The 13136-nt window shown below is 39.2% G+C and overlaps 1 protein-coding gene and 1 long non-coding RNA gene across 12 annotated transcripts; both read right to left on the minus strand.

Moving 5' to 3' along the window:
• Nucleotides 1-1310: 1310 nt before the first annotated feature.
• Nucleotides 1311-7091, minus strand: LOC135585176 (F-box/kelch-repeat protein At5g60570-like). 4 transcript variants are annotated; one of them, XM_065100618.1, is made up of 3 exons: nucleotides 6831-7091; nucleotides 6476-6668; nucleotides 1311-2851 (listed from the first exon to the last, which is right to left on the minus strand). In XM_065100618.1, the coding sequence occupies exon 3, from the start codon at nucleotides 2813-2815 to the stop codon at nucleotides 1529-1531; it is 1287 nt and encodes a 428-aa protein (XP_064956690.1). In that variant the 5' UTR covers nucleotides 2816-2851; nucleotides 6476-6668; nucleotides 6831-7091; the 3' UTR covers nucleotides 1311-1528. The 4 variants fall into 4 exon arrangements, with proteins under 4 accessions (XP_064956690.1, XP_064956689.1, XP_064956692.1 ...); XM_065100617.1 differs by having other exon boundaries at nucleotides 6814-7091; XM_065100620.1 differs by having other exon boundaries at nucleotides 1311-2872; nucleotides 6814-7091.
• A 1604-nt stretch (nucleotides 7092-8695) lies between these two features.
• On the minus strand, nucleotides 8696-13063 carry LOC103979028 (uncharacterized). 8 transcript variants are annotated; one of them, XR_010485418.1, is made up of 5 exons: nucleotides 12899-13063; nucleotides 10205-10252; nucleotides 10028-10131; nucleotides 9256-9354; nucleotides 8696-9183 (listed from the first exon to the last, which is right to left on the minus strand). It is a non-coding gene; the product is annotated as an uncharacterized LOC103979028 (long non-coding RNA). The 8 variants fall into 8 exon arrangements; XR_010485419.1 differs by lacking the exon at nucleotides 8696-9183 and adding an exon at nucleotides 10478-10547 and having other exon boundaries at nucleotides 9190-9354; nucleotides 10205-10343; XR_010485416.1 differs by lacking the exon at nucleotides 8696-9183 and having other exon boundaries at nucleotides 9190-9354.
• Nucleotides 13064-13136: the final 73 nt, after the last annotated feature.

The raw sequence follows: 13136 nt of genomic DNA on the forward strand, positions 1-13136 counted from the left end.
ATATGGAAAAACACATTCTTTTTTACTAAATAAAACTCGAAAGACTTGATAAAATAAAGATATCATTCATTGAAATATGTTGGACCATAATATATATGTCACGAAGAAACCCTTCACTGGTTGACATAAAACTAGAAGTAACATACATATCAGTAGCTAAGTAACTATGTCAAGTACTAACATTTCATTAGAAAAAAAAATATATTAACATTTCAATAGTTGGGTAATGGCTATAATGAACAATGATGTCTCAGTCAAATGAAGGAAAAAAAATGTTAAGAATTTTTGTAACTTGATTACTCAATCAAACGAAACACTGGAGCATGTTTTGAACAAGAATTGCAGCATCTCATGGATAAATAAACATATGAATAGGAGAGGTGACAACAAAAAAGGAAAAAAGAATAGGTTCATAACATTTTCCAAACAGAGATCCAGGTCAACATACAAGCCCACCATCAAACCACAAAGGTCACCAAGTGAAACTAAATCCTTGTTTACAGACATACAGAAATCAAACAGTGCTATTACATTAAAGATATCCCTCCAAATCCAAGGAATTGGTGTCACAGAAGTTTCATGTGATCCAAGCACCTTCTTAAATCAAATGGAAGAAGCCATGGGGGCCCTTGAACAAGGAAACCAACACAGACAGGTTAACCGGCAGCATTTACACAAATAAGCCCCAACTACAGGGATCACAATATGAGAAGGCAGAATAAATGGATTAACAAAGTCCACAGGAGACAAGGAAAAAAAAAAGCGATAATATGCATTGCCCCTTTGGATAAGAAATCATGAAACTGGCATTGACAAATGATAAGCTAGGCAGAATTAGCAAGAACGACTCCAAAAAAGAAAATGACAGCACAAATATTAGCTTGCTAATGCTTTGAATTAATGCCAATCTACCAAAAGAGAAATTTTACTCAGCACAAACAACTTCAAGGATAAGATTGGACACAAAAAGTAGTTCTATGATATTTCAATTTTTTTCCTTCTTTTGAGATTGGACACAGTAACTGGTGATGTATCCAGATAAAAAAAAATGGAAAGACATATAAAATTCTAGAAGAATCTAAAATTGACAGCCACTGCAGAAGCATGGCAAGCTAGGGGAAAAACTGGCATGAAATTGACAAAGCCTGACATCTGATTCTACATCATAATTCTGAAGTTCAAGCCACAATAATGTTGCTAAGCATGTAAATTTAAAAATACTGAATCATCAAGCATTAAAAACCATAACCAGCAGCATACCAAGATTTCTGTGTGTATAGCATCACAAAAGCTCGTGCAATGAAGGGCAATGTCAGAAAAGAAAAAGAAGTCTTCACATTAGGTCAATGGTCTGCTTTGTCTCAAGAGACATTCATTGTGAGAGCACAAAGTAGCATCATCAATCAATACAAGTTATCAAATTCTTGAAGCAAAAAAATTACCCAGTAAAATAAGACATTTCATCAATTAAAAATGGCAGAAATTCCTGATTAATCCATGATTTAGAATCAGCATGCATTTGCATGCTTCAACAACCCATTATTGCACAATTGTAAACAAAAGCACCAGCTCTTTCTTTGATAGAAAGCACATCCCAGTCTGCTCCACCCACATTTCCATCTTCAGGACACCAATAGTGCAAAACAATTACTTCACCTTGAGGCCCTCTATGACCACCGATGACTAACAATTTATCACCACATGGCTTGAATGCAAGACCCCAACCATTAGAAGAGTCAGCTCTCACAGGCAATGTTCTTACAACATTCCAAATGTTATTTGCCTTATCATATTTCTTAACTTCATTTGTAGATTGATCTGCAGCATATAGCTGATTATTTACAACTGCAACCAAAGGGGGAGACTGAGTAGCCCTATTGCCACCAGGATACATATTCCAAATTCTTCTCCATGCTCTTGTTTCAAGGTTATACTCCTCGCCACACGTTAAAGAATCTGTATGACTTGACATGCCCCCTATAACATAAAATTTTCCATCCATAAAAAAACCAGAACATAATCGCCTTGGTACATTCATATCTGGTAAAGTCTCCCAAGTACCAAACTCTGAATTGTACATCTCAGAACACTTCAAAACATGGCCAGCCATATCACTTCCACCAGCAACAATCGCAATTTCCCCTGAGCTTCCGGATCCAAACAGACAACGAGGTAAGTTCATAGGTGGACATCTAGACCAATCACGCCTCACCAAACTGTACATCCAAATGGCAAAACCTGTAACTTCCCGTCCAAAAACAAGAAGTTGGGTCCCAACAGCAAGAGACTCCTTGTCTGCACAAGAGAAGCAATCATCACATGGCATCCTTGGTAGCCTCATCCATCTACGCCTAAAAGGATCATATGCTTCCCAAGGCATTAAACTACATGCCAGATAAACCCAGTGCTCAATAACACCATGCTGTCTCCTTAATTTGTAAAGATATCCACTACGAATCAGTGAGTTAAACTTTCTGTTCAGACAGGCAAGCGAAGGGTAGTCAGACCTACATGTTAAGGCCAGACAATCTAGTGTAATATCATCATAAAGTCCTGGAAAAAGATGGTAATTTGATCTTTGATCAGTATAACCACCTCCAGGCCGTGCCTTAACCACACTCCTCAAATTTAACCCTGTAAGATTCAAACTCTGCACATTCACATCTCTGTCAAATATATCCCTTTTCACCTCCTCTATAATGTTCCCATTTTTTGCTAATAGCAGGTAAGCCAGCAAATACTTCTGAAAAGAACCACAGTCCTCATCCAAAGATCCGAAAAGCTGCAAAAGATAACAACTTGGAACAGCAACCATGATTCTTGGCAAGTTATGTCACAGTCTCTTTTCTCGCTGAGCTCCTCAAATGAACAGCTAAAAAGCATCAGAACTCATGTGATTGTGCATAGACTACTATAAAGAAAAAAAGAGCATAGGCAGTAAGATCTTAAAACTAGGAGATAATAATGTGTACAGATTACTGTAGTATTTTAAGATCACACAGGACAACAATAAAACGAAATGGCTTCCGCATTGAAAACATTATTCATTCTGATTTATTTTGTTCCTTTTTTACTTATATAAACATCAAACTTTGCCAGTAGCTGACTTGTAGAAATCCATTAATATAGACGTTTTCATTTTCGTCACCGTTCTTGTTTGAATTTGCAATATAGCTTTAAATTGTTGTTATTATATCTACATTATTCTCGGATTCTGCATTATTACATAACTATGTACTGGTGGGAAAATTTTGGCAGGCAGGAATTTTCATCTGATGTTATTCTCGTTAACCCATAGTAAAGCTTGAAGGGTTTTTCTAAAAAAGAACATCAGCATTCCATAGTGGCCGAATTTCCTGCTTGCCAGATAGATTGAAATGCCAAGATCATGTTCACAGGTATGCGCTATGAACCTCAATACACCCAAGATCCCAGATCAATAAAATAGTAATAGAATTCCCAATATAAAACACAATGCAGAAAAACCATATTGATAATTTGATACGAGGATGTGGTAAGGATCAACGAAAGGATATGACAACAAGAATTAGAAAAAAACTTGCAAATTAAAATCTATATAAAACAAGGATTGCCTTCTAGGTGCAGTCCCATTCTGGCCTGAAAATGCATTGGTGTTACTGGCATGATACAATGAAATGACATGACAACATGAAATACAAAAGAACTTGCAATTTAAGATCTACATAAAATATGGATTGCCTTCTACGTGCAGTCTGATGCTGGCCTCAAAAAGCATTGGTGTTACTGGCATGATACAATCTATGCAAACCGAAACAAAACTTTGGGGTTTAGGTGGTGGTCACCTGTCAAGACTGATAAACTGGTAAAGCAAGTTATAGGAGCCAAAATTCATTATCAAAGAGACCTTGGACCACTTGATTAATCGGAGTAAAATCAATCCCAACTTTCTCACTAATGCCTTGATGTTGGAATTAAAATCCAGCTGGTCCAGACATTAACCATAACATTGAATCCAGTTGAATCAATTTATAATTGGATTTGCTCCATTTCAGTTCCACATTAGAAGTGGAAGAAAGATTTAATTATTTTGAAGGTTAAATAGGTCTACTATCATTAACTTACACTTAAGAATTTCATTTAATGGGACAATTTTTGCTATCAGAATGAATAGTGATGTTCAGTATTAAGAGTGGACAAATAGGCATGGTGAAAGATGCAAATAGGAAAGCGCTACTCGTAAATGAGACCGAAGGCACATCACTGCATAATAACATATTTAGGTTGGGCCTTGTATGTTGCCAACTAATGATCCAGGGTTACTTTTGGGTCTTGGATTTTGATGAAGATATTAAATCTGAGACTATGTTATTTTATAAAGCTAAATGAGAATACTATCATTAATTTTCCTTATGGTCTTATGTTGCTCAGGCCTATTTTATTTTTTGGGGTACGTTGTAGCCGCCAAGGACATATAGTATGTGTGTACCAATCCCACAAGTTCATTATTGGCTTAGACTGCAACCTAGACTTTCCACAGATCATTATATACCAAAATCACTTCAAGATGCCTATTGTTGCTCAAGAAAACCAGCTCTAAATCATATAGATATTACTTTGAACAAATCCAAAGCCCATTTAGCACTGTCTTCACTGATTATTAGAGCCCCTAATTGTCTGTGAATTAAAAAAATTCCTAGTATCTTTTGTCAGTTATAGTCCCTGAATGTTATGTTTTTGTTAAGGTTACTTACATTGCAAACACAACCACTTACTGATTTTAAAAAAAAAAAAAAATCCAATCTGTCACCAGTAATGAAGCCCTTCATCGTTCCACGTTATCATATTTTTCCTCCTTTGCCTCTTCTCCTCCTTTGAACTTCTTCTGACCTCCCCCTCCTCCTAGGACCCAAAGTCCTCCACCTCACCCTCTTGAAACTGGTGGTGGCCCATACAATTGGCTATGAAATTTGCTAATAAGTGATTGGCACACACAGATGATGGCTGGCAACATGGTGAATGTTCCTAGTAGGTGGTGGCTGATGTGATAAGTATTGGACTGTAACATTGGACAGTTGAAGATAGAGATAGGCAGTTAATTGCAAACATATGCAAGTAGTGACAATGGTTTGCCAACAAGGGTAATGGTCAATCATATAATTAGTGACTGCCAGCAACGAGGATGGCATAAGTAACAATATTGATGGAGAACAACACATAAAAGACTGCCGATGATGTTTTGGTGGGCAGTGACTGTGACAATGACTAATGACGGTGAATCATCAGAAGTAGCAAGCTGTAATCGCCAACGGCAGGCAACGACCAAAGATGCAAAGGGATTTTATGATTACGGAAGGAGCGTATACATTCAGATCCAGTTCACTTTAGCTTGATTATTAACCAAAATCTAAATCTACAGAGCATTCAGTTTCCGCTCATCTCCCAAGATAACATTGAATCAAATAAAATAAACCTAAACAAACCAAACCAAAATTTTTGTTTGGGCCGATCTGTTTTCTTGTCAGCAAAGACATGGGAGGAGTTTTGCCTTATTAACAGGAGGAAATTGACACCCCCCTCTAGATATCTTGTATCCTGTAACTGACCCTACAACAATAACTCAAAAATGAAATTCCAACACACCACATCTTTGTAGTACAGGGATGTAGCAGATCCAATCGATGGCTTAGCCATCATGTCAGTAAAAAAATGAAGACCCTACATGTACCCTACCAGAGGTAACGGAGTGGTGATCTGGTTAGCATTTATTCGACTTTAACTAAAGAGAAACCAAAACTGATCAATGATGTCTAGTAAACAGCTATTGATTAGGGATGGAGGGCTATGATGATGAGTACAATGAAGTGGTTTAAAATATAGAGACCAATCGAGTGAAAATAATTAAAACACCATAAAGATGTATTTACTTTCTATATGTAACTTATGTTTTTAGTTACAATTTTCATGAAAGTTAAACATTCCTAGACAAACAGTTTAATTATATCATTTTGCTTGTTCTTGTCAAAACTAGTTTATCCTGTTTGCAGACTCGAGAGAAAAAAGAAATCCATTCAAGTATATAAAAATTCTATTCTATGACCAGTTTTATTTGAGCTTCAGAACATAATAACACCTCCTAAATGTCATTTTTTCCGAACACAGAATACATTGACATGTTAAGGTCACATCAACAAGTATAAATTTAACCCCGATGATAAATAGGCACAAAAATTAGCCTGATATCTGAGATTTATACCACAATGCAGAAAAGTGATACTGATATGATAACATTAAGGTTCAGAACAATTCCACACAAAAGATTATGTCAACAATAATTACTTTAAACAAAAAAGTGCCATCAACTCATCCATAACTAAAAACTAATCTTGGTTGAAACCACCAAACAGTGGAGAAGGTCACATTCCAAAAAATTAAACTGGAAGAGTCACCCAAAAAGAAAGAATAATCAAGTCAATGATCAGAGAAGCTGTTTCACCTCATAGGAACAGCCACCGCCAACTTCAAGAACTTCACCAAAAGACGGCGGAAAAATCAAAGGTTCCTCCGGACCTCCTCCATTTCCTTTTCCCTTATTCTTCATGCAAAGAATCGTGTGTATGTATCTAAACTAGCCTATAGAAACCGCAGATCTCCGGATCCAAGCACAAGATTCGGCATAAAAAAAACAGCTACAACCAAAAAGCGCATTGTATCAGAAACCCATCCATTACCATAATCGCAAACCTTCCAGACTCCAAACTAATAAGAGGGAAAGCAAGAAAAGAATCCCGCCACCTCCCGCGAGCAATCCACGAAAAAGAAACAATCTCCTACCTCCAAATCTAACTCACCAAGCGAATCCAGCGCCGGGGGGTGGCTCCACCGCGACAGATCGTCGGCATCATCCCGTAATCAAGATCCGCCGACGGCGTTCAAGAACCCGAGCCGCCCGACCGCCTGGATCTGACCATAACGCGGCGGACGGCGGACGTGGACCTCGCCGGCGGCGCGGATCGGTCGCCCGGCACAAGCGGATCTACCTCAGGTCGTGGAAACTACCATCCGAGATGGCGAGAGGCGATCGCCGCCATAGAGCGAGCGCGAGTGGGAGGGAGTGAGAGACGTATTTATAATTGGAACGTCCGAACCCACCGCTTCCAGTCTCTTTTCGCCTCTCATTTCTGTGTCGCCTTTTTAATTTCGCCAATAATTAAAAAAATCATCCTCCTCTCCTCTTAAGGCACGACTTTGCCCACGACCGCACGAGGGGCCCTGAAACCAGCGAAGCGCTGCCTCCAACCTCCGCATCCGTTGTGAATTAAGCGGCGACATGTAGCGACGTCAAAGGGCAAGAAGAGGACTAAAGAGTGCGGTCACCTTTTCACTGCGGTAACACGATAATTTCTAATGTTAGACAGTGAAAACATCAAGCTTCGTGAGGAAATGGCAAGTGACCGCGCGCGTTCTCATGATTCCTTCACGGGAGAAACGGGTACATCTGCCGTTCGTTTTGCCCAGATCTGGCAGATGGACGGTGGATCCGCTTCCAGTTCGGGGAAACGCTTTATGCACCTGCTCGTAGAGCGCGCTTCCGACCCCGCGGATTAGGGCCGCACGAGAGTGGCCGGACCTCTGCGGTCGTCAGAGAAGGATCTCCCACGTCTCGCACCCACGGCGACGCGGGCGTCACCCGACATCACGCAAGTGGGCCCCGGCTCCTAGTCTTCGTACTCGGGTTCGCTTCTGGGTGCGAGCTTTCCGTGCGCCGCCTCCCGGGTTGGGTTGCAGTCTCGTCGTGCCGGGGTATAGGAGCACCCTCCCTTGTCGAGGTTGCACCTCTTCGAGGTGTGTGTGAGGGAGAGAGAGAGGAGGGGGGGGCGCAGGAGGCGGAATAGGGGGTAAGGATATATTGGAATTCCATTTCCGATCCCAGGCTGTCATTGTGGATAAGGGACGCGACTTTTCAGGGAAGACTTTACTCAACGGTAAACCGCGGGCACCTGCGGCCTTTTACCCGAAACGGCAAGAAAAGAGCGACAAAGAACCCCCGGACAAGGGTAAATTACGAGAGGACCACCGGGTGTCCTCGACCCTTTACCTTTTTGGGTAGGTTCTCCGCCCGGGGTTCTGACCCACCACCTGAGGCTCACTGAGTGCGGATGGCGTCAGCAAACGGGGCTTGACGGCGTCAGGAGGGGGGGGGGGACTTCCGATGGAGTACTCCCAGCCGTACGATCGACGACGATGGCTTTTAATGATGGTGATGATAGAAGAATTCGGTGAACCAAAGCGGAGCATAACGCATCATTACAAACAGAATTGTCATGGGATACTCGTTTACAAGGCATCCGAGCATGAGGAATTATAATGGAACAAGTAGTCATCAAAAGCATCTGCCACATGTTTATTCTCCTTGATCTGATTTAGTGGAGGCATGAAATACAAGGAGGGAGATAGACTTGTCATCCTGATGCAAGGTAAAACTTTTGATGGTAAAAAGAGTATTAACCAATGATTTGGAAGAAAGGAAAGGAATACATTATCTGTTTCATTATTGGCATGATAATAATGCATTTAATAACTAGGCAACTACCTGCATCATTATTTCAAATAAGCTGCCATGGTAAGGTGAGCATCCAAATGATAAAATAAGATCACTGCAACCAAAACATTCTAAATTGAAAGGCGAAAATTTTTATTAAGAATTTAAAGAACTAGAAATAATCTTGAGCAGATAAATATGCTTGTATATTTGCTTTGGAACATGTACAGAGTCATACATAATACACTAAATAAAACAGAAACAATTTATTGTAAAACTAGCCCTCGATTTCATTTTGATAGTCTTAGAACAAATAATAAAGGTTGCAAGTGCCTGAAATGCAGAGATGTTTTTGAGGGAATCAGGAACCTTTTTTTTTCCTTTTCAGGAATTGTTGTGACCTGTGTAGAATAATTTTACTGTTGATGCATGTTGAAGAAATGATGCTCATTCTGGTGCAGTGGACATGGCACCTATGGTGTCCCTTTCCATGGAGGAGACAAGCCAATGGAGGCCGGTGGTCTTAATTGTAGGTGGGGATAAGCTTCCATGTTCAGGCATGTGAGGTTCTTCTGTGGGTTTAATTATTTCTGGCTGCAGAAGGTCCCACAGGCATCCACTCCACTTGATCCTCCTCTTCTCCACATCAGTCAGGGGATGATCTGCAGACACAAAAAAAAAACGGGGGGTGGGGGGGGCTCAAAAAGTTAAGCAAATCAAAAAAGTTGAATTACCAGACATTTTAGTGGTGTCTTGTTCCAAGTTACTTTTCTGGATGTCTACAGCACCATTCTTGTCCTTTTCTTATCACCGAAAGAGAACCAAGGAGAGGCCTAAAAAAAATAGAAATACTTGGTGAGCAATCACATACTAATGCCACTGCAACAAAACCAATAATAAGCTTGTTTAAGATGCACAATTCGAATTGGTGTCAATAGCAGGGAGGCTCTGGAATTGTCCAATTATTGCATTGCAACAAAGGTTATGTACTTTGCTTCCTAGATTTGATGATTCCATGACAGAAGGTATGCATGCAGATGTCAAGTGTGTCAAGCAGAAACTTAAGAGTCAGTTGTAATACTTTGCAGCTATGTAAAGAAAAAACAAGGATTAACTTGGTCCTCTATTCATGTGTCTACAATAATGTGAACAACGATAAATCCTAGTAGCATAAAGACCATAAATATGCTACTATGATTCTGAAACATCATATGCTCTCGATCGATTGTGAAAGTTCAAAGAAAAGCTACCATGATTCTGAAACATCATATGCTCTCGATCGATTGTGAAAGTTAAAAGAAAAGCTACCATGATTCTGAAACATCAATATGCTCTCGATCACTAAGACATTATTGGGAACATTGTCAACTAGGCACAAAAGTGGAGCACATCATGGCATTCTTAATGGCATCTTTTTATCAGTGTGATTCAGTGAACACAAGCATTTTCCAGAACCAAACAAGCATGATATACAGCTAATCTGGCAACTTATCCAAAAGACATTACCAACTTCCTACTCCATTAACAAAAGTTTTGCTTCCATCGAACAATTTCCGCTGCTGGGAATCTACAACAGCGTCAACCCTTTTCTATAACATCGTTCCGTTTACCTGGAGCGAAAGAACCAGAATTCACCCGAGCTAAAACATGTTCAAATTTGGAACAAAAAGTCATCAGGTGTACCTGTGCTGGCGGCTTCAGTCTCTCATTCGTATGTGGAACAGGTCTAACCTGCCAACAAGTCCAAAGCAGACATCTTCCCTTCAGCAATTCGTGCATTTTAGTTCACAACAGTGCACAAGATTTCGACAAACAGTAGTACCTTTTTAGGGAAAGATGAGGTTATATCATCAAATTAGAAAGTTTTAATTAAAAATTTCAATTGAGAGGCCAAAAGAAAGATCAACAATGAAAGAACAGTAAAAAAAGTAGCATGATATAAATGAAAGTACATACATGGCATAAAGTAAAAGAACAGGGCTTAACAAGAAGACTTCTATATATAAGGTGTTCCCAAGTGATGAACCTACACGAGAATCAGTTTTATACCATATTTGCTAAAAACCTGAAACCATAAGAAAAGCAAGATGAAGTGTGCTTGTTATTCACTTCATATTTGACAAAAATAACCAAACATGGGATTCAGGACCCCAAATTATCTCTTGACAGTAGCGAGCACACTTGTAGAGTCACTAGATTTATAGATTTTCATTAGAAAAAAAAAAAAGAAGCCAATAAGTGCAGGTTCAATCAAGGAGTCTAAGAAAATTTTCAATATTCAGGAAATAAAAATAACACCAAGCTACAAGAATGGATTGGCTTATATACCATTATGTAGTGCTGTTACAATGAAGAATGATACTAACAAGAATGTGTTACTGCTATGACACTATAAATGCCAAAATTTCAAAACCTAAACAACAGCAGTGTGATGGATGAACAGTGCTGCATCCAGACTTAACTCATGACACTGTAATGGAAGAGAGTTGAATGCAAAAAATATATAAACAACTAAGAAAGATAATTTATTTAATTGTCTATTTGGAACCCACTTAACCCTCTTTTTTTCTACTGTGAATTACTATATGTTGGATCTGACAACAACTGATTCTTTTTATTGTTAGGCTGCCACTAGGGAGGAGCCATCATTTTTGGCAAGTGGGAATTGACTGTGTAACTACTCATTCTAGGGTTAAAATATTGACTTACTGGACATTGATCAAAGAAAAATGCTTCATAACACGTCTTGACTCACGGCTTAGATCCCAACAAGAGGTGACAGATGTCCGGAAGCACCATTGTCAGAGCCCACCCTCTTTCATGAGCTAAGTGCCATTGTTGCATATATTAATAAGTAAGAAGAAGATGAGAGGAGATGCAATCACAAAACAGGGGATGAAAACAAATTTTGTGGCAGGTCATAAGTTGAGAGAATTTGTGCCCAAAAGCATTGGAAAGATAATTTAGGACAATCCTATTTCATTGGAAACAAGGTTGTGGTTTAAAGCATAAAAAAGGGAATATATTTATCTTGGAAAATTTCTAGAAAATACATATATAACAGAAAACAATCCACCAGCTAATTGGTCTATAGCTAAACCCATTTGATTTATTTAGATTAGGTTACCAGTTTTGACCTAATCTGATGCAAATTTGATAAAACTTATTATGGGGATTGAGGATTATTTTGGATCCTGTGGTTAGGCAGAATCATCACATAATGATGAATTTGATTTAATGGCCATCCCTCTATGCTTAAGCTAAAGCTAATTGGTTACTTAAAATTATAATTATGTTCCTCTTCCTTTTCCATCTAACCAGCCTTATCCCCCACCCCCACCAACCTTACCCCTTGCCTTCTTTTTCTTCTTTATTATTTCCCTTCTTTGTAACCTTATTCACCATTACCACCATCATCCAACAGCAGTTGCTTTCCTTCCACACCCATTAGCAACTGTTAGTTGCTAGGTCTATGCATTTGTTTCCCAGCACTTCCCTTTGTATTCTCCTTTCCTTTTAGTAATCAGGCAGTCAGCCATTTTTAAAATAATTAGCAAGAGGAAAACAAAAATCTACCATAAAAATTTAAGGGTCCCTCAGTCAAGAATACATATCAAGAGAATGAGTTATTCTATACAAGCTAATTAGCTACAGTGCCCATGTTTGAGTTGAGATGTACCTTTTTGCCTCTGAAAGAATAACTAAACGGAATTTGTCCTATAAATAAGTCTCTTTGGGAAGATATTAGAGGACAAATCATTGTTCCATTACCTACTCTCCAATGATACAATCCTAAAATTGGAAATGGGCCAGATTTTTCTTGAACTTGAACTACCAGGTGGAAGAAAAAGGGGACAGATACAGTACTATTATAAAATTATTATTTGGATTACCACTAATCCCAAAAAACTTAACCTATTAGAAAACGATCCAACATATACATATTTTGAACTCTTAACACTCGTCAAAACAATGTTTAGACAAAGAAGCATTTTTTTTTCTAATGCAATTGACTCATCATCTCTCGATATGCAGCCTCGCTTCCGCATCTTGCTCTGTTCCTATCCCACCCCACATCTAAATCGATCTTCAACACCTATAAGCCAAACAATCCTTTCTCTTTTCTTCCTTTACCATGTCAGCTACGAGAAATTTTAATTCGAATGCTGCAATTGCGCAAAGGAACAACAAGAACAGATCTTTTAAGTGGGAAAAAGCTCCATGATACGAGAAGAATGGAAAACGATCACAGAAAAGCCATCAAAATCTTTGGAAAATGAAACAAACACGAACGACACTAACCTTGGAACGAACATACAGAAACAAGTGCTAAGCAATCGCTTTAAATCCTTTCGGTTTAGGGTCCAAGAAACGAACCGTGAAGCGGCTGAGCAAGCAAAGAATAGAACAGGTTTCGGGGATGGAATCGACGGCTCGATCAACCGACAACGTAAAGCAGTCTCTTGACTTCCAGCAACGGGGGGATGGTATATCGCCGGACCGGTCGGCAGCGGAGAGGAAGAACGCGACAAAGAAACGAGTCTGTCGCATTGTTTCTTTTTCTATCATTAGATTATGCATAGATAGTTATGAGAACAGAAATCGAATGGTCAAA

The sequence above is a fragment of the Musa acuminata genome, chromosome BXJ2-3 (assembly GCF_036884655.1).
Source record: "Musa acuminata AAA Group cultivar baxijiao chromosome BXJ2-3, Cavendish_Baxijiao_AAA, whole genome shotgun sequence".
Taxonomy (NCBI): Eukaryota; Viridiplantae; Streptophyta; class Magnoliopsida; order Zingiberales; family Musaceae; genus Musa; species Musa acuminata.

What these genes read in the sequence shown, in the direction of transcription:
- LOC135585176 (XM_065100621.1), bottom strand. Translation starts at nt 2,815, where the DNA reads ATGGTTGCTGTTCCAAGTTGTTATCTTTTGCAGCTTTTCGGATCTTTG.